Consider the following 23,437-nt stretch of genomic DNA (forward strand, 5'->3'; position numbering starts at 1 on the left):
GATCTGATATGTATGTGGCTAAATACAGGCGTACGGTAGAGAGCATACTGACTGGTCGCATCACGGTTTGGTTTGGTGAAACAAATGCAGAGGAACGAAGGAGATTAAAGATTGGTCCCTCACAGCTTTTAACCTTCCCACATGAAGCAGTGCCTTAAAATGGCAGCCAATATCATCAAAGACCCACACCACATTGGCCATGTTCTCATTTCACTGCCATCAGGAAGAATGTACTTGAGCCAGAAATCCGTGAGTACCAGGCTCAAGGACAGCTTCTTTCCAGCATCATCAGGCTCTTGAACACTGTAGAACACTAATCTCAGCAACTGTGATCTTCTATGGGCTGTGTCTATGGTCTAAGACTATGTCCACGGAATTTGTTGTACTATTATGGTCTATTAACCTAGTATTACTGATTGTTGATGGTTACTTAGTTTTACTGATTATTATATATGTATCTGTGTGTTATTGCATTAATGGGGCTGTTAAGCTACACCAAGTACCAATTTTACTGTTCCCTTGCCATTACATGTGACAATTAAACCCTGTTGACTCTGAAAGCACGAGATTAGATTAAAGGTACACAAAACCACAAATTTCACTTTTGGCCTCTAAAACCCTCAATAGTGGATGTACCCAAAGCCTAACATGTATTTCAACACCTGCTAATAATCAACGTTTCTGACAATATTATGCGGCTTGAAGTTGGGAGCAGGAAGGTGAGGTGGTGGGTGGTAGAGCAAGGTCACAGCATGCAGTGATGGTTGTGGAGCCCACAGCTGGGAAAACCATTATCCTGTGGACAGTTGGCACATTTTTCTCAGGAAGCAAAGCCACACAAAAAACAACCTGAAGTGACAAGCAGTGGTTTATGTTTCTAACATTCTGGCTGGCTAAATACAAAGTCAAATAAGGAAGTCAAAAGGAAAGCACTTTTGAAAACCATGATATCATTTGGACTGAACTAGTCACAGAGCTTTACAGCATGGAAAGAGGCCCTTTGGTCCAGAGGTGGAAATCGCTGACAAAACATAGGGGGTGGGAGGGGAACCACAATTTTGGGGCGCGGCTTCTTGGTGGCCGCATGCATGCGCACACACAAGACACGCGCATGAGGCTTCGGCCATGGGCCCTGTGGACGGTAATATCGGGAGCTGACCTGGTTAGTGACCAACTCCGAACTCCTGCAACAGCAGTTTCGTCCGCCACAAATCGTGGGGCTTGAATCGGCCCGTTCGCGGGGCCTTTCATCGCCCGGCGCTGCTTAAAATCGGCCGGCGGGGGGCCTGCAATATCGGGAGCCTCTATCGCCTTCGAAGCAGCTGATTGATTTTAAACCGCGCCGGGCGATGAAAGACACAGCGAACGGGCCGATTCAGCTCTTAGAAAGCACCTGATACCCGTTTGAATCTTGCAAAAGCTATGTGATATATAATACTTAAACAAATAAAACTGAAGCAGATAAAGGCAAACAGAAGAACCAACCTTGGAGGGGAGAGAGAAGGAAAAAACATATTAAACAACGTGAGTGACCGTGAATGAGGGACTTCCCCGCAAGCCCGCCAGGAAACCTGTTCGACCGGATCCCTTAATGACCTGACCCATTTAAATCCGATACCCGTTTAAATCTTTCCCATCCACCAATACATCCAATTAGTTCAAATGCTAATTGTATCCGCAGCAGACAGCCTTAAGAAATTCTCAGTGAATACCATCCGTAATACTTGAAGGTCAAAACACAAGTGGTGGCACATTGTGTTAATATGATGTTAATAGACATTTAACAAGCGCTTAACTGTGACACCCCCACTGTCTCGCAGAAAGCGGAGATTTTAATAGATTTTTTTCACCGAATTTCAAAATCCGGATTATAAAACATGGGGGGGGGGGGGGGGGGGGGGGGGGGGGGGGGGGGGGGGGGTGGGGGGGGGAGGGGGGGGGGGGGGGGGGGGGGGGGGGGGGGGGGGGGGGGGGGGGGGGGGGGGGGGGGGGGGGGGGGGGGGGGGGGGGGGTAAAAAATGGGGCGGGGGGTTGTCCCCCACCTATCAAAAACATGGTAGGGACATGCTCCCCCCATCCACCCCACGGGATGTCCGCACATGCTTTGGTCCACCTTGTTCATGCCGGCCAAGTTGGCACACTGGGCTAGTCCCATTTGCCCAACCCAAGGGATATAGGTGGAAGGAAGGGCATGGGGAGGGGCGGGACAGTGGGAGAAATATGCATCCAGGTGGGACACAGGGAAGAGAGGAAGGAGAAACGTGGTGTGTATAATGCCACTTTCTCATGCTGTAATCATTGCCAGAGCACCATGGTGAAGGATTCAGAGGTTCAACAGCGCCTCCCTTCAGGAAGAAGGTACTCAGGGTTTGGACCCCAAAAAGGCTAAGAGCATTTCATTTTAAATGCAGATCATACACAGATCTAAGTTCAGAACCACCAACCGCTCCCACCTATATCCACATCTCACTTGCCACATTTTTCAAAGAAGGAATTGCCTAGAAAGTGTGAAAATTCAGTTGCCATTTGACAGATGAACAAGCACTCGAATAAACCCGGATATTACCTTCCCCAACCAAGTATATTGGTTTTGGGCAAATAATTTGGAACTTCCACATTGGGCGCAAAAGAACTGCCGTGGATTTCTGGATCTGGTGCTCATTTTCCATGTGTCACATTCGCATGACTAAACCAGTTACTGAACCACATGGATGACTCATTCACACCACCACATCAACCTGAATATAGACAGTCTTGTCCAGGCCTCAAGACATCCTGTCAGGGTTTGATTGTTTGCCATGGTCGCTGGCAAGTTTCAATGTTGTAAAGTGTCTTTGGAATATCTGACCCATTTAAAGAGAATAAATGGATTTAATTTAGTATTTCTTAAAAGGAAAATTTAAAAAATAATTTAAAAGTATCGTTAATCAATAAGAAATATATAGCAAAGCTAAATGACAAATGACGAGTGTAAATGGGACACGTTGGTCGGTGTGGGCAAGTTGGGTCGAAATAAATAAAGCACCTTTGGAATAAAGGGTTGCAATAAATGGTGTCACTGTTTACATGCCAACTACTGGACCCATCAGCTGGTAGAAGTGCTGTCTCACAGCACCATAGACCAGAGTTCAATCCTGTCCTCGGGTGTTGGCTGTGTGGAGTTTGCACATTCTCCCTGTGACCACGTGGGTTTCCTCCATGTGCCCCAGTTTCATGAAGTCAGAAACATTTCCCCTCTCATCTTTCCCCTTTTCTTTCTACGTCCCAAAGTCAAACACATTTGTAGGTTAATTGACTTCTGTACATTGCCACTGTTGTATAAGGTGTGGATGCAAAACCTGGGTAACACACAACTAGTGCGAACAGGTGATCGATGGTCGGCATGGACCCAATGGATTAAAGGGCTTATTTCCAGGCTGTATCTTTCAATAATCAATCAATCCTCCATTAGACTCAATGCCAAATCCAATGGTAGGTCAGACGCATCAACTTCTAACCTCCAGCATGTTTCTGACTTCCATGCATACATAACACAGAAGTGGTCGACACACCAAATATTACGGTTCGGGAGGTGCTAATGAAACTGCTCTCTAGATCCGAACATTTTAAGCAATAAGCATATCAAAATCATCAACTGATTTATAATATAAGCATGTGTTCATAGTTTATGTGATAGGATCAGAATTAGGCCATTCGGCTCATCAAGTCTACTCTGCCATTCAAACGTGGCTGATCTATCTTCCCCTCTCAACCCCATTCTCCTGCCTTCGCCCCATAACCCCTGACACCAGTACCAATCAACAATCTATCTATCTTTGCCTTAAAAATATCCATTGGCCTCCACAGCCATCTGTGGCAATGAATTCCACAGATTCATCACATCTCGCTGAAGAAATTCCTCCTCATCTCCTTCCTAAAGTAACAGCCTTTTATTCTGAGGTTATGACCTCTGGTCCTAGACTCCCTTACTAGTGGAAACATCATCTCCACATCCACTCCAGAGCCTTAGCGCCTCAGCATTACATCCCTGTTTTTTGTATTCTTGAGCTCTCGAAATAAATGCTAGCATTGCATTTGCCTTCCTTACGACCGATACAACTTGCAAATTAAATTTTTGGGAATCCTGCATCAGCACACCCACGTCCGTTGCATCTCCGATTTCTGCATCTACTCCCCATTTAGAAAATAGTCTACACCTCTATTCCCACTACCAAATGCATGGCTCCACACTTTGCTATGCTGTATTCCATCTGCCACTTCTCTGCCCACTCTCCCAACCTGTTCAAATCCTTCTGCAGGGTCCATTTTCTCTATACTATCTGCACGTCCATCTATTTTTGCACCATCTGCACCATTTTGCACCATCTGCACCAACTCACAAACCTTCAATCCCTGCAGTCAAATAATTAATATACAACATGAAGATTGGCGGTCCCAGCGCTGACCCCCTGCGGAGCTCCGTTAGTCACTGGCAGCCAACCAGAAAAAGCCCCCTTTATTGTCACTTTGCCTTCTATTATCCATGATAGTATCTTCCCATTGATACCATGGGCTCTCATCTTCTTTACCAGCCTCACGTGCGGCACCTTATCAAAGGCTTTCCGAAAATCTAGGTAAACAACATCCACTGATTCTCCTTTGTCTATCCTGCTATTTACTTCCTCAAAGAATTCCAACAGATTCGTCAGGTAGGATTTCCCCTTCACAAAACCAGTGAAGTTAGTGATGTGGAAAAGCCATTTTGCAACCTCTCATCTGCGATTACATTGTGTTCTAAATACCCTATAATTTCATGACTTTCACTGAAAACTTTAATCTCCAATTTTATTATGCAGTTCATTTTAAATTTGCTAACAATGCTTAGAGTTAGTTTTGCTGTTCTATACCTTTTAGGTAAATATCTTGTGGGATTCCATTCACTTAATGTGTAGGAAGAAACTGCAGATGCTTGTTTAAACCAAAGATAGACACAAAATGCTGGAGCAACTCAGCAGGACAGGCAGCATCTCTGGAGAGAAGGAATGGGTGACGTTTCAGGTCGAGACCATTTTTCAGACCATTCACTTCATGCTGGTTTAACAATTTGAACAACTTAATATACTAAATCATAAATCTGGTCTTTATCAACAGAGGAATTCAAAACAAGAAAGTTACATTATGATTATATAAATTCTCAATTAAAAACCCCAGATGGGAGTATTTTCTGGGCACCAGACTTTTGGAAGGAAATCAAGCCTTTGCAAAAGATTGAGGTACACAGTCATACAGCTAACTCTGTTTGGACCAACTCGGCCCAGCCAACCATCTAAACTAGTTCCAATTGCCACATTTAGCTTATATCCCTCTAAATCTTTCCTATCCATTTACCTGTCCAAGTGTCATATACTTTGAATTGTGTATTGTTGATGTTTTTACTATTTTTTTTTTGTCGTTATTTGTTGTTTTGTTTCATTCCGCTTACATGTTTTGTATTCTGTTTACTAAATTTTGTAAGGTGTCCTTGAGAGTCTTGAAAGGCGCCCATAAATACATTTTTTTATTATTATTATATAAATGCCTCAACTCCCTCCTCTGGCAGCGCATTCCATATACCCACCTCCCTCTGTGTGAAATGTGTTACTACATCATTCATAGACAGTAGGTTTTAGCAGCTACTATAACTTTGTACCTTTTGGAAATTTAAGATGCCAATTATGTCAGACTAATTTAACATTCATAAAATTGTGGCAAAATAATTTAAATATTCTGCATTTTTACAAGCCTAGCTAACACAAATGTTCTCGAAAGGATGGTGATATTAAGCATCATACATTTGCGGAGATTAAGCATGGTGCCAGTTTAGATTTCAAAGTACAAAGCTTTAAATGGAAATTGAAAATATAATGGATTTAATGTTCAAGCCAAGTAAAATCACTGCACTAAACTATTTATATTCAGTGACTCAATGGCAAGTATGTATAATTGAACATCTACCAAGAAAAACATATTTGGAGAATTTCTTTTCTTCGCTGCCTTGACATGACAAAATGAACTGTCTTTTTATACTTCCTCTAAAAACAGTCCAACTCAAAATGCACAATGAGTTACAGAAACAGAATGGGACATGGCTTTGGTTAAAGCATTGGATTTCTCTCAACATTTTGACTTACGGGTACGACTTTAACCATTTCGGGCCAACATCTCCATTGCTGTGAATAGGTCACTTTTTCCGAGACTTCGACCAAAATCCACCACTGTACTTCCCAGGAACAATTCACTACGTCCTACTTTAACAACACCACGCCTAACTCGGCATGATACAGAAAATGACAGCGATAGTGTGGCCCTCAGAATAGAGAAGCAATTACCAAACCTTTACTACTCAGGGAGATTCTGATATGAGCAATATTACTGCAATATGTAAATATGCATCACCCACCCTGTCCCTCCTCTAGGGAGACAGAGGAAGGGAGTCACTTGAGCAGAGTGATCTAAGAGCACAGTAGACAGGATGATGAAGTATTTTGGTATGCTGGGCATCAATCAGGGAATTGGATCATTATGGTGTAGTTATACTAAATATTGGTGAGGTTAGGTTCAGTTTTAGTCATCCTGCTATATTGCAAAGATGCCATTAAGCTGGAAATAGTGCAAAGATTTACGAAGATGTTGGCAAGATTCAAAGGCCTGATCTACGGGGAGAGGTTGGGCAGGGTAGGACTTTATTCCTTGGAGCATATGAGTGGCGAGTGGTGATCTTATATAGGTATTTAAAGTCACGAGAGGAATAGACAGGATGAATGCAGTCTTTTACCCAGGGTAGGGGAAACAAGAACAAGAGGGCATAAGTTTAAGTGGCCGCTTTTTTCCCTGCAGAAGGTGGTGGGTATATGGAACAAGCTGCCAGAGGAAGTAGTTGAGGCAGGTACAATAGCAACATTTAAAAGACATTTGGACACGGATAGGAAAGATTTAGAGGGATATGGGCCAAACACTGGCGAAAGGGACATACCTAATCCAAGAGTTCAGCATCCTGGAGGGAAAAGAGCTGTAGATAAACACCGGCATGTCCCTCCAGCAAAATACCTGGTTGGCCGCTGTTTATTTTCCCATGTCATCTCCTGACCACAGGCTGTTGGGGCAGACTTTACCTCAGGTTAAACAAATTGGGATTTGGGACTTCCACCGAGTACATCTCATTTGCAGTAATCTGCAGCGATTTACAGACAGTTCGTCCTGCACCACTTGATGAAAGTCACCTGCCTGCTCACTGGATTTTGCCACTTCATGATTGTGAGAATGGCGATAATTGAACCCAGACAGGAAGATTTAAATCCAGAAGGAGTGGGCAAAAGGGACCATCTTAGGTCAGAAGATAGTCACAAAGAGCTGGTGTAACTCACAGAGGGTTCCTTTTTCTCCAGATGCTGCCTGACCCACTGAGTTACTCCAGCACTTTGTGTCTATCTTCAGTATAAACCAGCATCTGCAGTTCCTTCCCACACATAGCTTAGATGGGACCTCTTGAATGGCAAAGTTGGGACAAATGGCATATTTCTGTGTTTTATGATGATCTACACATGCCTGGATTTTTAAAATCTGCAGTTAAATGAATCACTGCTTGACAGGTGCACAAGGATATAGGGAAAAGAAAGATTCTTGGATTTGGGTCAAAGATTAGTAATGGAAATTCAGAACATGTTGGTAAATGTAAAACCCACCAGCATTCAGTCCCTGTGGGTTCAGGAAATTCAGGTCTTCCCCTTAAACTGGCAGAAAGCCACCACCATCTCCCTGGCTGTGTTCTGACTCTGGACTTGAGAGCCCAAGAGCAAAGCACAAACGTGCCATTATGTGGCAAATCTGCTCACTCGAGGAACAGAGGCACCATTCATTGAGATGGAGGGAAGTGGCTGCAACAGAGAAGGGAAAGTATCATGCAATTGACACAGTTTCAAATCAATCAGGTAATTTTAAAACACCTTTAAACAATTAAAAACATTTCGAAGTATTCAACTAAAATAATTTTATGAAGTTTAAAATAAGATATAGCTCTGTCTTTGCTGACTGGTCATGTTTCAGGATCTGCTTTTGTTGGCTAACTATGTCTCCCTGCTCTCTCATGACCAGGGCTTCAGAACAACTTGCTTCTGAAGCCCACATCACAGAAGACTCTGCCCCTCCACTGCGCCTCATCGTTCTGAGTTAGGGTGGCACAACAGCAAGGGAACAACAGCTAAACTGGGGACGACTTCAGTTGGTACCAATGTCAAGTGAGGCGAACGAACCATTCACCACTACCCCAAGTTCTGGCTTACGATTTCTGTTCAATTTAGCTACATGGCCGGGACCACCTATCCCATCCTCTGCTCGCTGGCCCCCAAACTAAAAGAAATCTAATCGCAACAGTGAGGAGCGGCGGCTAAATAGATTTTTGCAACAATTTGATAGCACGTGCCTTAGGAGTTTAATGTGAGCAAGTGTGCGGTGTTGCACTTTGGGAGGTCTAATTCAAGTATCCAGTTAATGGGAAGACCCTTATGTGTAGAGGGATCTCTACACTGATGTGCAGAGGGATCTCAGGATCCTTCCACTGCTCCCTAAAAGTGACAACACACGTAGATAGAGTGTTAAAGAATTGGTATGGTACGTATGTATGCCCTCATCGGTCAAGGCTTTGAGTACGAGTCAGGAAGTCGGAAAAGTTTATGAAAAGCATAGATAGGGTAAACATTCAGAACCTTTTTCCCCCAGGATGGAAACACCATAAACTAGAGGGTACAACTTTACGGTCAGAGGGGGGAAGTTTAAAGGCCATGTGCAGGGTGCGTTTTTTTGTCCACAGAAAGCAGTGGGTGCCTGGACTGCACTGCCAAGTGTGGTAATGGAGGCTGATATGATAGCGTGTTTAACAGGTATTTAGATATGGTCACGGGGATACGCAGGAATGTAGAGGTGTAGGAAGGAACTGCAGATGCTGGTTTAAACCGAAGATAGACACAAAAAGCTGGAGTAACTCAGCAGGGCAGGCAGCATCCTGCTGCCTGAGTTACTCCAGCTTTTTGTATCTATCGCAGGAATGGAGAGATCAGATTCAAACGAGGCAGAGAAGATTCATTTGGCTTCAGGCTAGGAATGGAAATTGGGGCCAAAGGGCTTGGTCCGATCCTTACTGTTCTACATGCTATGTGATCATATCTCGATACAATCAGACTTTGAGATTAATAGAAATTGCGGTAATTAAAAAAAAAAAAAAAAAATCAACGGCAGAAATTAACAACAGTACAATGAAAGTATCCTAACCTGGAATTATGGATACAGTCCATCAATTCCACCTTAAATGGGAAATATTCTGACTATTTAATTGAATTTTGTCAAATGCATGGGCTATAAATGGTGCTGTGCTCATATTCATGAGTATATTTACAACACAGCTAGGAATCATGCTAATTAAATCAGATCCTCATCTGATAACAGATGCCTCACACACACATTAAAAATAGCAAACTGATATCATGCTATTATGCGGTGTGCTCACAAATGCTTCTATGTAACATGTAAAATTGCCTCTGGGCATTCTGGGCACAGAGCCCATCCCATCCACCCGTCACATCAAGCAACACTTCTGTCCGACTCAAAACTTGGATTGTTTTCTCTAGAATGGGCATGTATTATGAGAGGCATAGTTTAGTTTAGTTTAGAGATACAGCACGGAAACAGGCCCTTCGGCCCACCGAGTCCGCACTGACCAGCGATTCCCGCACACCAACACTATAATACACACACTAGGGAAAATTTATATTTATGCCAAGTCAATTAACCTATAAACCTGTACGTCTTTGGAGTGTGGGAGGAAACCGGAGAACCCGGAGAAAATCCATGCAGGTTACGGGTAGAATGTACAAACTCCGTATAGGCAAGTACCCCGTAATCAGGATTGAACCCCGGTCTCGAGCGCTGCACGGCAGCGACTACCACTGCACCACCATTGAACCTTTCTGCCAGGGTGGACATGTGAACCACTAAAGGGCAAGGCTTTAGGATGAAAGGGGCAAAGTTTAAAGGAGGTCTGCAGGGCACAATGTTTACACTGTGAGTAGTGGATGCTTGGAACACGCTGCCAGGGTTGGTGGTGGAGGCAGACTCGACAGTGGCATTTAAGAGACTTTCAGGTAGACACATAGATATGTGGGGAACGATGGGATACGGATCACGTGCAGACAGAAGAGATGCGTTTGTCGGCATTACGTTTGGCACAGATATTGCTGGCCGAAGTACGTGTTTCTGTGCTCTAGTTCTTTCACATGCTCCGAGGATGTTCACTGCCAGTGCAGTGATGATGAGAAGTTTAAACAGGCAGATCTTTATCAAATTCAATCAAAAATCAAATCCGCTTACCTGCAAAGCCGCAAACATCATCATTTCCTCCTCCGTGCACTCTATTTCTTCCAGCAGTATTGACCATTTAGCTTGTTCAAAAAGCTGGTTAATTCTCACTGCATCATACTGAAATTTGAAAGAAAACAAAACACAAGAAAGACTGGTATATTTTGTGTAAATGCGTACAGTAGCACAACCCCCCTCTCCTCCAAATTCAATAAAAAACGTAAAGATATTTAATGTCGAAGATTTAAGGAGGGCCATTAGAGACACATAAAGGGGTGTGGGCCTGATGTCACATTCGGCAGCAGACAGTTGATAGCCTGTTCAGTGAATTTGCTGCCAAAACGTGGCGACAGTTGTGGACTGCCTAGGTGAGGTCTGCTATATGATTTTACCAGGTTGTATGCAAAACAAAGCGTTTCACTGTACTTGGGTACATGTGACAATGAAGTATCATTCATTCATTCTACAGCTCCTGGATTAACAATACTTCACTTATCACCAACAAAAGCCATCTCATTGTAAAACAGGTTTAGCCTTAGGTTTATTATTGTCACATGTACCAAGGCACGGTGCAAAGGTTTTGTTTGCATGCTGTCCAATCAGATAATATACTATATATGAATACAATGAAGTCAAACTCAAGTGCAAAAGGTGGAGCACAGGAGTAGAGAGTGTAAAAAGAATATCATTAGAACAACTAGAAATGTTTTAAGAGTAGAGCAATTGTATCGGATGATAATAGATTCCTCTCTGGGGCCAGCACGCAAAGTGGCTTGAGAGTTGGATTTTTATCAAGTATTTTATGTCAAGTGTTACCCCAATAATTTCAAATATTTGCATTCAAGTGGCATGTGTAAGGTTATAGCAGAAATTGAAAACCTGTACAAGATTTAAGTAGTTGAAAACAAACTCATCTCTGAATCTATCTATTCCTATTTTCTATTCTGCCAGGATTAAATATTCTGTGAAGCAATTAATGTGTTTGCAAGAAAACAAAGTAGTCTGATGAAAGGTCAGCAACTTCGATTCTCTCAGCCCCCATATGTGCGATTCAATCTGCTGAGTGTTGACTGTATTTTGTGGTTTATGCAACTGTCAAATATTGAGTGGTTGGGATTGTTAAAAATATGCAACCACAACAGTATTGACAGAGACACAAGAGACTACGGACCGTGGAATTCACAGCAAAAAATGCAGTGCCGGAGAAACTCAGCAGGTCAGGCAGTCTGTGGAGAGAATGTCAGTGGAGAGAGGATGTTTTAGACCGAGTCCCTGCAAAGCAAACGCAATGCTAGCATTTATTTCAAGACGGTTTGTATACAAAAACAGGGATGTAATGTTGAGGCTCTATAAAGGGCTGGTAAGGCTGCATTTAAAATACTGTGAGCAATTTTTGGCACCATATCTGAGAAAGGATGTGCTGGCTCTGGAGCGGGTCAAGGGGAGGTTTACAAGAATGATCCCAGGAACGAGTAGGTTCACCAATGATGTGTGTTTGTCGGCACTCGCCTCCACTCGCTGAATTTTAGAAGAATGAGGGGGACCTCATTGAAACATACAGAATGGTGAAAGGCTTGGATAGAGTGGATGGGGAGAGGATGGTTCCACTAGTGGGAGGGTCTAGAACTAGAGGTCATAGCCTCAGAATTTAAGGAAGTTATTTTAGGAAGGAGATGAGGAGACATTTCTTTGGTCAGAGGGGGTGAACCTGTGGAATTATTTGCCACAGAAGGCTGCGGAGGTCAAGTCTGTGGATATTTGTAAGGCAGAAATAGATAGATTCTTGATTAGTATAGGTGTCAGAGGTTATGGGGAGAAGGTAGGAGGATGGATCAGCCAGGATTGAATTGCAGAGTAACTTGATGGACCGAATAGCCTAATTCTATTCCCTATCACTTATGACCTCCCTCAGTCCATTGAAAATAAATATCAACAGTTCACATCCCTCTACAGATGCTTCCTGACCCATAGTATTGACACAGTTGGTGGATGTGTTTATGACCTGATGTCTTCCACTAGGATTAAACTGAAGAGGATTTATTCAAAACACAAAGTGCTGGAGGAACTCAGCAGGTCAGGGGATGGAGGGAATGGATGAGTGTAAATTCCAGTCAGGATCTTCCTTCCTGCCTGAAGAACCCCAACCTAAATCTTAATCTATCCATTCCCTCCACAGATGCTGCCTGACCCACTGAGTTCCTCCAGCACTTTGTGTGCTTTGATCAAGATTTCAGCGTTTGCAGCTTTTTGTGTCTGGAATGTATTTATTATTCAGTCCATTGAATGAAGAGAAGTTAGCACAAAACCAGTTTCCAGAAGCCTTTCACAGAAAAGGTACAGCAAAGACACAACGCATGTCACTGTGCTATATAAAGCTTCAAAATTAAACGATCCATAACATAGAAAACCAAACCCCCCTTAACAACAGTAAAGCAAACCACCATTACCAGAGCGAGGCCAGATGCAAAATGAAGCAACAGCACCTCATATTTTGTTTGGATAGCTTACAATGCTTTGAACATGGAATTCTCCAATTTTAGGTAACACTAGACTAAGTGGGACCCTTTGCATCCTTGTCACACGGGGGCCTGGTCCCCCAACGCAACCCGTTCCCCAACACAATATTCCACCACTCACTCGTTCCCCCAAGGCAAAATTCCACCACTCACGCCTATCCCCCTCCCATCAAATTCACCGCTCCCTGTCCCCCTCTCCCTCTTCTCCCCCCTCTATCCCACCTTGCCCATCACCCCAGACCCCTTCTATCCCCATCCCTATCCCCTGCACTCCACTACCCCACCCTACCTCTCTTTCCCCCCTCCCTCCCTTATTCCCCTGTGCTGCAGGATCTCCAGACTCATCACTGACCCAGGCCCAGACTCATCCTTGGCTCCAGTCCGGGCCCAGTCCCCAGGCTCGGCCCGCGGCACCACCCTCCCCACCAGTCACAGCGCGGCCGCAGCTCCTCGGGCGGCGGCGCCACTCCTTCACCATGGCGACCTCCAGTCGATTGACAGAGGACATGGCCAATCAGTGTGGCGATGGTGCCAGGAAGGGGCTTCACCATCCCGGTGACAACCCTTCCCGAATGACAGGGTACGAGACCAATCTGCGTGGCGGCGAAGGACAGCAATCTGCACATGCGCGGTTTTTACGATTTTTAAACCTTGATAACTTTTGCAATATACGATCGATCAGAACGAAACTTGTTGCACTCGCAGCACAGGTGAACGGTGAGTAAGGGGGCGAAAAATCGTACCGTTATCGCATACCATTTTTGCGCAAATAGAAAAACCCCACAAACCGGAAGAGCACAAGATTAGGGTTTTAGTTCTGTGCCAATTCTTCCATTTTTTTCTCCTCTCTTCCCAGTGCCCCACCCCACCCCAGAGCACAACCCATTTATCCCACTATACTTCCTCCCTTTCCCCGTCTCCTGAATCCGTTCCTCCAACTTCACATTTTGCTCTTCTTTTCCCCTCATCTGACAAACCTTTCTCCTCTAGCCTTTGTCCACCCATCTTCCATTCTCCACCCCTCTCCCGCCTCATCAGTATCCACCTATTAATGGCCAGGCTTTGTCCCACCCCAACCTCTCTCCCATATTTCACTTCTTCCCCCCCCCCCCCCCCCCTTCAGCACATCAGTCTGAAGGGTTGCAACCCAAAATATTGCCTATCCATATCCTCCACAGAAGTTGCACAGGCGCTGAGTTTTTTTTTTAAATAGTCAAACATACCTTTGGATTTAAATCAAAGAAGCTGTGATATTTGAATCTGAGCATTAAAACTTCATTATCTTTTATATCTTGTTCCATCAGAGACCTTGACGAATCTAGCCATCTGAAATAAAGCACACAAAATGTTGAAGTGAATTTATGCACGTCTGAAGTACTGACTTGGAAAAGACATAAAAAAAGGAACTAGCCAAACATACCCTTTGTTCATCTTCGCCTTGTCGAGTAGTGACTGGGGCTTGAACAGCTGAGCCAAAATGTCCGGGGAAGTAATTGGCTGGCTCACTGCAAGCACACCGGGATTGCCTTCCGAGAGGGGACTGTCACCAAACCAAGCAGAGGTTGGGGAAAGTGGACTGCCATCTCTAGAGTCGTAGGTTGGAGTCATTGTCTTGCTATACAATCCTGGACTCGAGTAAATGCTTCCTGATGGAGACACAGCAATAGAATTTTCTTCAGCTACAGGAAATATTTAGCAAGAAGCATTACTGCAGAATTAGAGACACAAAATGCTGGAGTAACTCAGTGGGTCGGGCAGCATCTCTGAAGAAAATGGATAAATACCATTTCGAGTCGGGATGCTTCTTCACATTGAAGAAGGGTCCCGTCCTGAAACATCACCTATTCATTTTCTCCAGAGATGCTGCCCATGCTGTTGAGTTACTCCAGCACTTTGTGCCTATCTTCCGTATAAACCAGCATCTGTAGTTCCTTTTTAATACATTGCAGAATTAAGAGTTGCATACATACAAAGAGGAGAGGAATATCAAAAGTCAACAGTGCAGATACAGCAAGACATAGTAATACTTGTCATCGTAAAAATCAAGGGTAAATTGGAGCTTACCTTTCGACGGACCAATATAAAGAACATCAGAGCCTACAGGAAGGAGGAAAAGAGGAAATGAGAAGTACAGGGTAGAGTGCAGAACAGGCAGGGGATAGCATGGAGTGATCAGGCAGTGGGAAGAGTGATGAGGCAGAGCAAGGCAACGTGCTAAAAGAACACAAAGCAGTGGCGGGAATAACCATACACATACATTTATCGTGACCCATCATAGAACTGGATTAGTTGTTCTACCACTTACATCAGCATAGATGCTACATCTTTTTAACAGGGAGACCCAGGTTCCCGACCTCAGGTGCTGTCAGTGTAGAGTTTGCATGTTCTCCCCATGACGACATGAATTTCCTTTCACATCCCAAAAATGTGACGGTTTGTAGGTTAACTGGCCTCTGTAAATAACCATTAGTGTGTAGGGAGGGGATGCAAAAGTAGAATAAGACGGAACCAGTGTGAACGGTGTAGATGGAATCGGTGGGCCGAAGGGCTGGTTTTCATGCTGCATGTTTGAACTTATCACGACATTTGTGGAGCGATCATTGGAGAGTTAAACAATTCCAGTCCAAAGACATCCGATACAAAAAGCGTTTTGTAGTAGCTGAGGAAGCGTCACTTGCGTCCCTGCTGATTGACACACACACGCACGCACGCACACATTTTAAATAAATTTGGTTTTCTATTGTGCAGAGGTACGACTAAAATTCAAAGCCGAGGATAATAAATTAGTTAACTTGCAAGTGAATGAATCCTCAGCATCTACAATATTAACAAATTAGCTAACCATTTCTTAAAGATAATCTCATTTCCTTTGCTATACAACTCGCAAATTTAACAATTAAAAATAGAATAGTCCAAAAACTAGGGCAGTCTTATTTTCCTCTACCTCATTTGGGGCATTGGACTTTGCCTCTGAAACTGGTCCGCTACAATGCCGAAAGATATATACTGTACTCTATCTTTCCCTGCGCTCTGCCTGTACTATGTTTGGCTTGATTTGTATCTATGTATAGTTTTATCTGATTTCATTGGATAGAATACAAAAAGCTTTTCACTCTACCTTGATATATGCAACAATAATAAATCTCAACTTAAATTTATAATGTAAGTATTTAGCCATCATTAATGTGACATAATCAGAACTGAAGACTGCTTGCTCCTAAATTCTTCCCAAAGTTATATCTTAATGGGCCTATTGATAATGTTTAAAATATATCTATTTGCTTTGGGTTTTAAAATACCTCCGGTCTACTTTAGGGAAAATACAAAGTAATGAAATTCATCATTCACTTGGTATTGGGTAATAAAAACATACTTGCGTTCTGTAAAAATGAACAGTACAAGTGATGCTGGACTGAAATAACGCATTCATTTTCCTTCCAACCCATTTAGTATACTATATATGGAAGAAAAAAAAATCCACACTGTCTGCTTGTAGCAATTACGTAATACCATGTGTGAACTAATACAGAGCATGAGCAATGAGGTTTGATACACTTCCTAGAGCTGCCTTTCAAATAACATTTCTCTGGTTGCCAGGGATAACCACAAATTCCAAACTAAGCGGCATTTTATGACTTGCATCATTCAATTAAAATTGCACAAAATATGCTGCTCCAAGTTGATTAAAAAAAAAACTCAAGCCCATGTTAACGCTGAAAGTTGATTTTACTTGAAGTGTTACTTTTGTTTAAAATTGCAACAGACTCTTCAGCCCACCATGTCCACGCCGACCATCACTCACCCGTTCACCCTAGTTCTGTTATCCCTCTTTCTCATCCACGCCCTACACACGAGGGGCAATTTACAGAGGACAACTAATCTACAAACCCCTAGATCTTTGGTGAAGTTGTAGGAAACCCATGTGGTCACAAGGAGAATGTGCAAACATCACACAGACAGCACCAGAGGTCAGGATGGAACCCGGCTCTCTGGTTCTGTGAGGTAGCAGCTCAACCAGCTGCGCCACTGGGGCTGCCAGTTTTCTAAGATGAAGCTGCAAATAAATATTCAAACATTATGAATTGCTGTCATTGGTACAAAGAGGAAACATTTTACAAAGGAAAACCATTGATAAACCCTTGATTATGAGGAAACAAGATATTGGGGTTGGAGCCCACTACATGATCATATAGCCGCACAGCGCAGGAATGGCCCAACATGTCCATTATGTGCCCCAGGTGAGCAAGCAGGTAAGTTGAACGCAGTCTGCAGCAGCAGCACAGAGAGACCGTGGAAAGAGCCGATGGCGTCGAACTGGACTAGGCCGACCCCTATTCCATTGATCCAGTGCCGCCAGGACACCGGGCCTTAAGGTGAGTAGATAAGAAATTGCATTTCTCTTAGGCCAAGATCAGATTTTTCAGAGACTTGGGGAAGTTGTAAAATGGCACCAGAATGTGTCGGCTCGCTGCGTGCTGTTTGTTCTAGGAAAGGATCCATTGTACTCGTGCACAGTATGATTTGACTGGATAACAATATTTGCCTGCAGACAAGCGCTTCACTGTATCATGATACACATGACAATAATAAACAGAACCAAAACTAAATGTGCTTAAAATTAACTTCGCGTTTCTGCCAAAAAATTAAAATTTCTAGATTACACCAAAATCTATAATCCTCATAGGGAAATGTAAATTATATTTCTGTCCTGTCTCCAGCATGGGCACGTCTACATCACTACAGCAAAGAGATCTAAAACTAGAAGGTTGGGGTTTGGGGTAAACAGAAGAGAAGAATTATCTTTTTCTAAAACATCTGTCAGCTTGAAGCTGGAAACGCAGTGGCCAATTGAGGAAGCAACTCTTACTACATCAGTCTGAAGAAGGGTCTCGACCCCAAACGTCACCCATTCCTTCTCTCCAGAGATGCTGCCTGACCCGCTGAGTTACTCCAGCATTTTGTGTCTACCTTCGATTTAAACCGGCATCTGCAGTTCTATCCTACTCACTATATTTAAAGTATCTTAAGCAATTGAATCACCAAGGCATAGAAGGCAGTGGACCAAGTTCTGCTAAATGAGGTTAACATCTATGTTCACGTCTGGTTAGCATGGACGTGATGGGGTGAAGGGGCCATCTAACTGTGTGAGGTAGGAATTTTAGATTCAACCTTCTGGCAATACCCAAAAAAGCACTGTTGGATCTCCTGGTTGCCAACTCCTTTTCCCATTCCCATTCTGAGCTCTCTGTCCTGGGGCCTCCTACATTGCCAGAGTGAGGTCACAAGCAAACTGGAGAAAAAAACACCTCACATTCCATTACAACATGTTATGAGCATTTAAAATAAAACCACCAATTTAAAATAACAGCACCCTCTTCCTCCTTTCTTTTTCCTGTGCCCCCACACCTTCCCCACACTGGTGTGCACCCATTTCTCCCTCTATTCCACCCCTCCTCCACCTATATCCCACCCTCGGGGTTTACATCTCACTCCCCTTCTCTCCCTTGCAGACACCCTTTTCATCTCTAGCCTTGTCACTTATGCCCCTGTCCCACTTAGGAAACCTGAATGGAAATCTCTGGAGACTTTGCGCCCCACCCAAGGTTTCCGTGCGGTTCCCGGAGGTTGCAGATGGTTGCAGGTAGTGGAAGCAGGTAGGGAGACTGACAAAAACCTCCGGGAACCGCACGGAAACCTTGGGTGGGGCGCAAAGTCTCCAGAGGTTTCCGTTCAGGTTTCCCAAGTGGGACAGGGGCATTACCATCTGCCAATCACCGCCCCCTCACCTTAGGTCACTGAATAGGCAGGAATTATTAATGAACATAAAACAGCAGACACTGGAATAGGTTCTCCAGCCCATGATGTCCGTGTCACACATATTGCCAATGTACCTGCACATCAGCCTGGACCTGGTCTATAATTGTTCAATTCCGTGCCTGATCATGTGAATGTCTAAAGGCCTCTTAAATGCTAAAGTCGTACCTACTTCCACCACTTCTCCAGCAGTTTTCCAGGCACCTAGCCCTCTCTGTGTGGAATATGTAAATCTCCTTGAAACTTTCTACCTTTCATCTTAAAGCCATGCCCTCCAGAATTTGACATTTCATAGAGTGGTATAGTGTATAAACAGGCCTTCCGTCCAGTTTGTCCACGCCAACCAACATGTCCCATCCACACTAGTCCCACCTGCCTGTGCTTGGCCCATAACCCTTTCTAAACCTATCGTATCCATGTACCCATCTACCTAATCTCTTAAATATTATTATAGTACCTGCCTCAACTACCTCCACCGACAACCCACTCCATACATCCACCACCCTTGGTGTAAAAAAAGTTACCCCTCAGTTTCCTTGTTAAATCTTTCCCCCCTCACCGTAAACCTATGCCCTCTGGTTCTTGAACCCCTACTCTGGGCAAAAGACTGTATATTTACCCAAACTATTCCTCTCATGATTTTGTACACCTCTATAAGATCACTCCGCATGCTCCTGTGCTCCAAGGAATAAAGTCCTAGCCTGCTCAACCTCGCCCTATAGCTCAGGGCCTCGAGACCCGGCAATATCCTCATAAATCTTCTCAGCATCCTTTCCATCTTTCCTATTACACGGTGACCAAAACCGAACATAATACTCTAAATGTAGTCTTATACAACTGTAACATGACCTCCCAACACTTCTCCCAACAGTCTATCTATGCCTCTTATAATTTTATATACTTCTCTCAGGTCACCCCGAGGCCTCCAAAGCTGTAGAGAAAACAAACTAAGTTTGTGCAACCTCTCTTTAAGGCCAATATCCTCCAATGCAGGCACCAACCTGGTGAACCTCTTCTGCACTCTCTCCAAAGCCTGCACATCCTTCCTGTAATGGGGCGGCCAGAAATGCATGCAATATTCCAAATGTGACCCAAGGAAAGTTTTATTCAGCCGCAATTATGTTCAATGTTTGTCGCTGGAATTTAGGCTAAGTGAAAGTAAAATGTGGTTGAGCCTTGGCTCGAGTAACCCTGAAAATCTAGCCTTCCTCAGGGACAGCTAAGGAATTAAACATTTCTAAGTACTCATAAGAAAGGAAATATTAAAGGAGAAATATTTCCCACTGTTAAAACAGAACTCCTGCTCAAAATGTTGGATTCATTTATAGCATTAACATTATTTTTTACCAGTGCAGAGATGGACAGTTTTTTTAATCTGTGGCTGCATTCTCTATCCAGATGTACTGTGTAAAATGGAAGTTATTTTTAGCTGCAGTCATGCATTTGCAAAACTGCCTCAACAAAGAACAGAAGCTAAAATATTTGTTGCTGCTGTAGAGACATTCCGTGGAAAGGGAGAGAGTTAGATAAGAGAGAGTTAGATAGAGCTCTAGGGGCTAGTGGAGTCAAGGGATATGGGGAGAAGGCAGGCACGGGTTATTGCTAGGGGACGATCAGCCATGATCCCAATGAATGACGGTCCTGGCTCGAAGGGCCGAATGGCCTCCTCCTGCACTTATTTTCTATGTTTCTATGAAAGTTGCAAGCTATTTGGAATCAATTCTGATTAAAAAAAAATAACTTTGCCCCCTTTCAAATATTCAATTGGCTGTAGATGCAGACTGGAAATTGATCAGATTTCCTGCTCTAAGCCCAAATCCATTTAAGTTCCAAGTAAAATGCATTAAACTACTATATAAAATTAATTCCTTATAGCTACAATTATTACAATGGTTTGCCCAAAATAAAAATTCTCACAACTCCACGGAATTTTGTAGAAGCAAGTCTCTATGCTTACTTAGTTTAGTTTAGAGATACAGCATGGAAACGGGCTCTTCAGCCCACTCAGTCCATGCAGACCACCGATCACCCATCCCTATCCTACACACTAGGGACAATTTACAGAAGTCAATTAACCTACAAACTTGCACGTCTTTGATAAGTGGAAGAAAACTGGAGCACTCGGAGAAAACTCGCGTGGTCAGAGGGAGAGCGTAGGAACTCCACACAGACGGCATCTAGTCAAGGTCAAGATCAAGCCCAGATCTCTGGCACTGTAAGGTACCAAATCAACTGCTGGCCTTGATTGCAATCACTTATGCTGTCGATTTTCTATGACTACATATCTATATAATTAAAACTCATATCTTGACCACTTCCTGTTTGCAGTGCATATTGATTTTAGAAAAAACGGTATCACTTACAGCTGTAATTTTTGGCCATCTTACTCAGAGTCCCCCTCCGCTGCGCAGGACAAGAGGATTTTTCCCATCGATGAAAAATAAAAGACTTATTTATGTTTTACAAATGTTGAGATTCTCTCTCCTGTCAATCACGTCATGAAGGCCAGGCCCCTTCCAGTGGGAGGGGGGAGGGACTATAAAACCTGGAAGTGTGGACTGCCTCAGTCTCAAGAGTCAAGAGTCAATTTAATTGTCATTTGGACCCCTGGAGGTCCAAACGAAATGCCGTTTCTGCAGCCATACATTACACACAAATAGACCCCAGACACAACATAATTACATTTAACATAAACATCCATCACATAGCTGTGATGGAAGGCCAAATAAACTTCTCTCTCCACTGCACTCTCCCCCCCCCCCCCCCCCGATGTCAGAGTCAAAGTCATAGCCCCCGGCTGGCGATGGCGATTGTCCCGCGGCCATTAAAGCCACGCCGGGTGGTGCGAGGTCGCACACCGGGTCTTGATGTTGGAGCCCCCGGTGTGCGCTCGCAGAGTCCGCGGCCATTCCAGCCGCGCGGGGCAGTGGTGTCAGGCCCCGCTCCAGGAGCTCTTCGACCCCGCAACTCGGGCGGGAGAAGTCGCCGCCGCAGAAGCCCCGAAAAGCGGTCTCCCCCCAGGGAGCCGTGGGCTCCCGGCGCCGTCGTCCACAGACCTGTAGAGAGCCTCCGACTCTCCGGCAGCAGCAGCAGCAGCAGCAGCAACAGCATCAGCAGCAGCAGCAGCTCCTCCACCGCTCCGGACTCGGCCAGCTCCGCGACGGCAACAGTGAGTCGACACCTGAGTCCCCGGTCTCTTCCTGTTGGAGGCCGCTCCTCGTTGCGGCCTCAACGACGACTGAGACCCGACGAGAAAAGGTCGGGTCTCCAGTGCAGGGAGATTCATACCCAAACATAAAATAACAAACACTACATAAAAACACAGACAAAAATAATAAAAACGCGGACAGGCTGCAGAGGCCGCTGCTGGCCAGAGCCGCGCCGCCTACCGGATTTGACCAGTCTCTGCAAGATGGGGGAGCGAGAGGTCACAACTCTCAGTCTGAGCTGTGAATAACACTGAACACATATCTACTAAACTGTGAGTGGTTTTACTGACCTGTGAGTGCCCTTAATCTAATTTGAAAATGTGGTTTGAAAATGCAAACGTGGTGTTGCCTTTCCCTCGTTGAAAAGTGGTGTTGCCTTTGCCTCATTGAAAAGTGGTGTTGCCTTTGCCTCATTGAAAAGTGGTGTTGCCTTCTATATAATTAAAAGTCTAATTTTGACCACTTCCTGTTTGCGCTGTAAATTGATTTTCATCAGGTGCCGAGGATTTTTCCCATCGATGAAAATTAAAAATTATTAGTGTTTAAAAAAACTGGAAGTATGGGTGTGGCTCAGTCTCTGCAAGATGGGGGAAGAGATCACGACTCTGTCTTTGGTGGCCTTGCACCCTGCTTGAAATGGTATGAAACTGCACTTGAGTTTGGTGGCCTTGCACCCTGCTTGAAGTGGCATGAAACTGTACTTTAGTTTGGTGGCCTTGCACCCTGCTTGAAGTGGTGAAACTGCACTTGAATTTGGTGGCCTTGCACCCTGCTTGAAATTGTACGAAACTGCACTTGAATTTGGTGGCCTTGCACCCTGCTTGAAATGGAATTTCAAGGAATAGCCATGAGTCAACTGCCAGCCCACTAGCCGTGAGTGAGTGAGCTGCCAGCACATCAGGCTTGAGTGACTGAGCCACCAGCCCAAGAATACATTCGGCCCACAATATCCATACCAGCCCTCTGGAAAACAGTCCCTTCAGCCCACAACACCCATACTAGTGCTCCAGAAAGCACTAGTCTCCCCCCCCCCCCCCCCCCCCCCCCCCCCCCCCCCCCCCCCCCCCCCCCACCCCCCCCCCCCCCCACCCCCCCCCCCCCCCCCCCGCTGGCCACCAATATTGGAATTGGTGGAGAGTTGGAATATTACAATGGGGGACCAGCACTCCTGTGTGAAGCTGGGACCCATTTAACCTGCAAAACCGACACGTCTTCAGGAAGTGGGAGGAAACTGGACCAAACACACACTCATAGAGATAATGTGCAAACTCCAAACAGAGAACGCCCATGGTTGAACTAAACCCGTGTCCCTGATACTGCGAGGCAGTAACTCTTCCAACAGCGCCACTGGACTATCACTGTTTGTCAAAACCATGCTAAATAGGAAGACTCTTGTGCTGAAATGATCTTACTATGAAAATAGTAAGCCATGAAAATGCCTTTTCAGTCCATCAATTGGAATTCTCCACTATAAAAGGAACATTTGACTGCAATTTCTTGGCTTCAAGCCCTAAATTGCCACACCCATCTGTA

General features: G+C 44.4%; 1 protein-coding gene across 7 annotated transcripts in view; it reads right to left on the minus strand.

Annotated features, from left to right (window-relative positions):
- fermt2 (FERM domain containing kindlin 2) overlaps positions 1-23,437 on the minus strand; it is a 119,295-nt gene that overhangs the window by 38,355 nt on the left and 57,503 nt on the right. For 5 of the 7 annotated variants that reach the window (XM_055640430.1, XM_055640426.1, XM_055640428.1 and 2 more), the window contains exons 5-8: positions 14,946-14,978; positions 14,302-14,527; positions 14,105-14,207; positions 10,378-10,485 (exon numbers count right to left, since the gene is read on the minus strand). In XM_055640430.1, the coding sequence (XP_055496405.1) occupies positions 10,378-10,485; positions 14,105-14,207; positions 14,302-14,527; positions 14,946-14,978 (470 nt within the window). The remainder of the gene's footprint in view (positions 1-10,377; positions 10,486-14,104; positions 14,208-14,301; positions 14,528-14,945; positions 14,979-23,437) is intronic. The other 2 variants (XM_055640433.1, XM_055640431.1) reach the window with 1 other exon arrangement.

Source organism: Leucoraja erinacea, chromosome 9 (genome assembly GCF_028641065.1).
Source record: "Leucoraja erinacea ecotype New England chromosome 9, Leri_hhj_1, whole genome shotgun sequence".
Taxonomy (NCBI): domain Eukaryota; kingdom Metazoa; phylum Chordata; class Chondrichthyes; order Rajiformes; family Rajidae; genus Leucoraja; species Leucoraja erinaceus.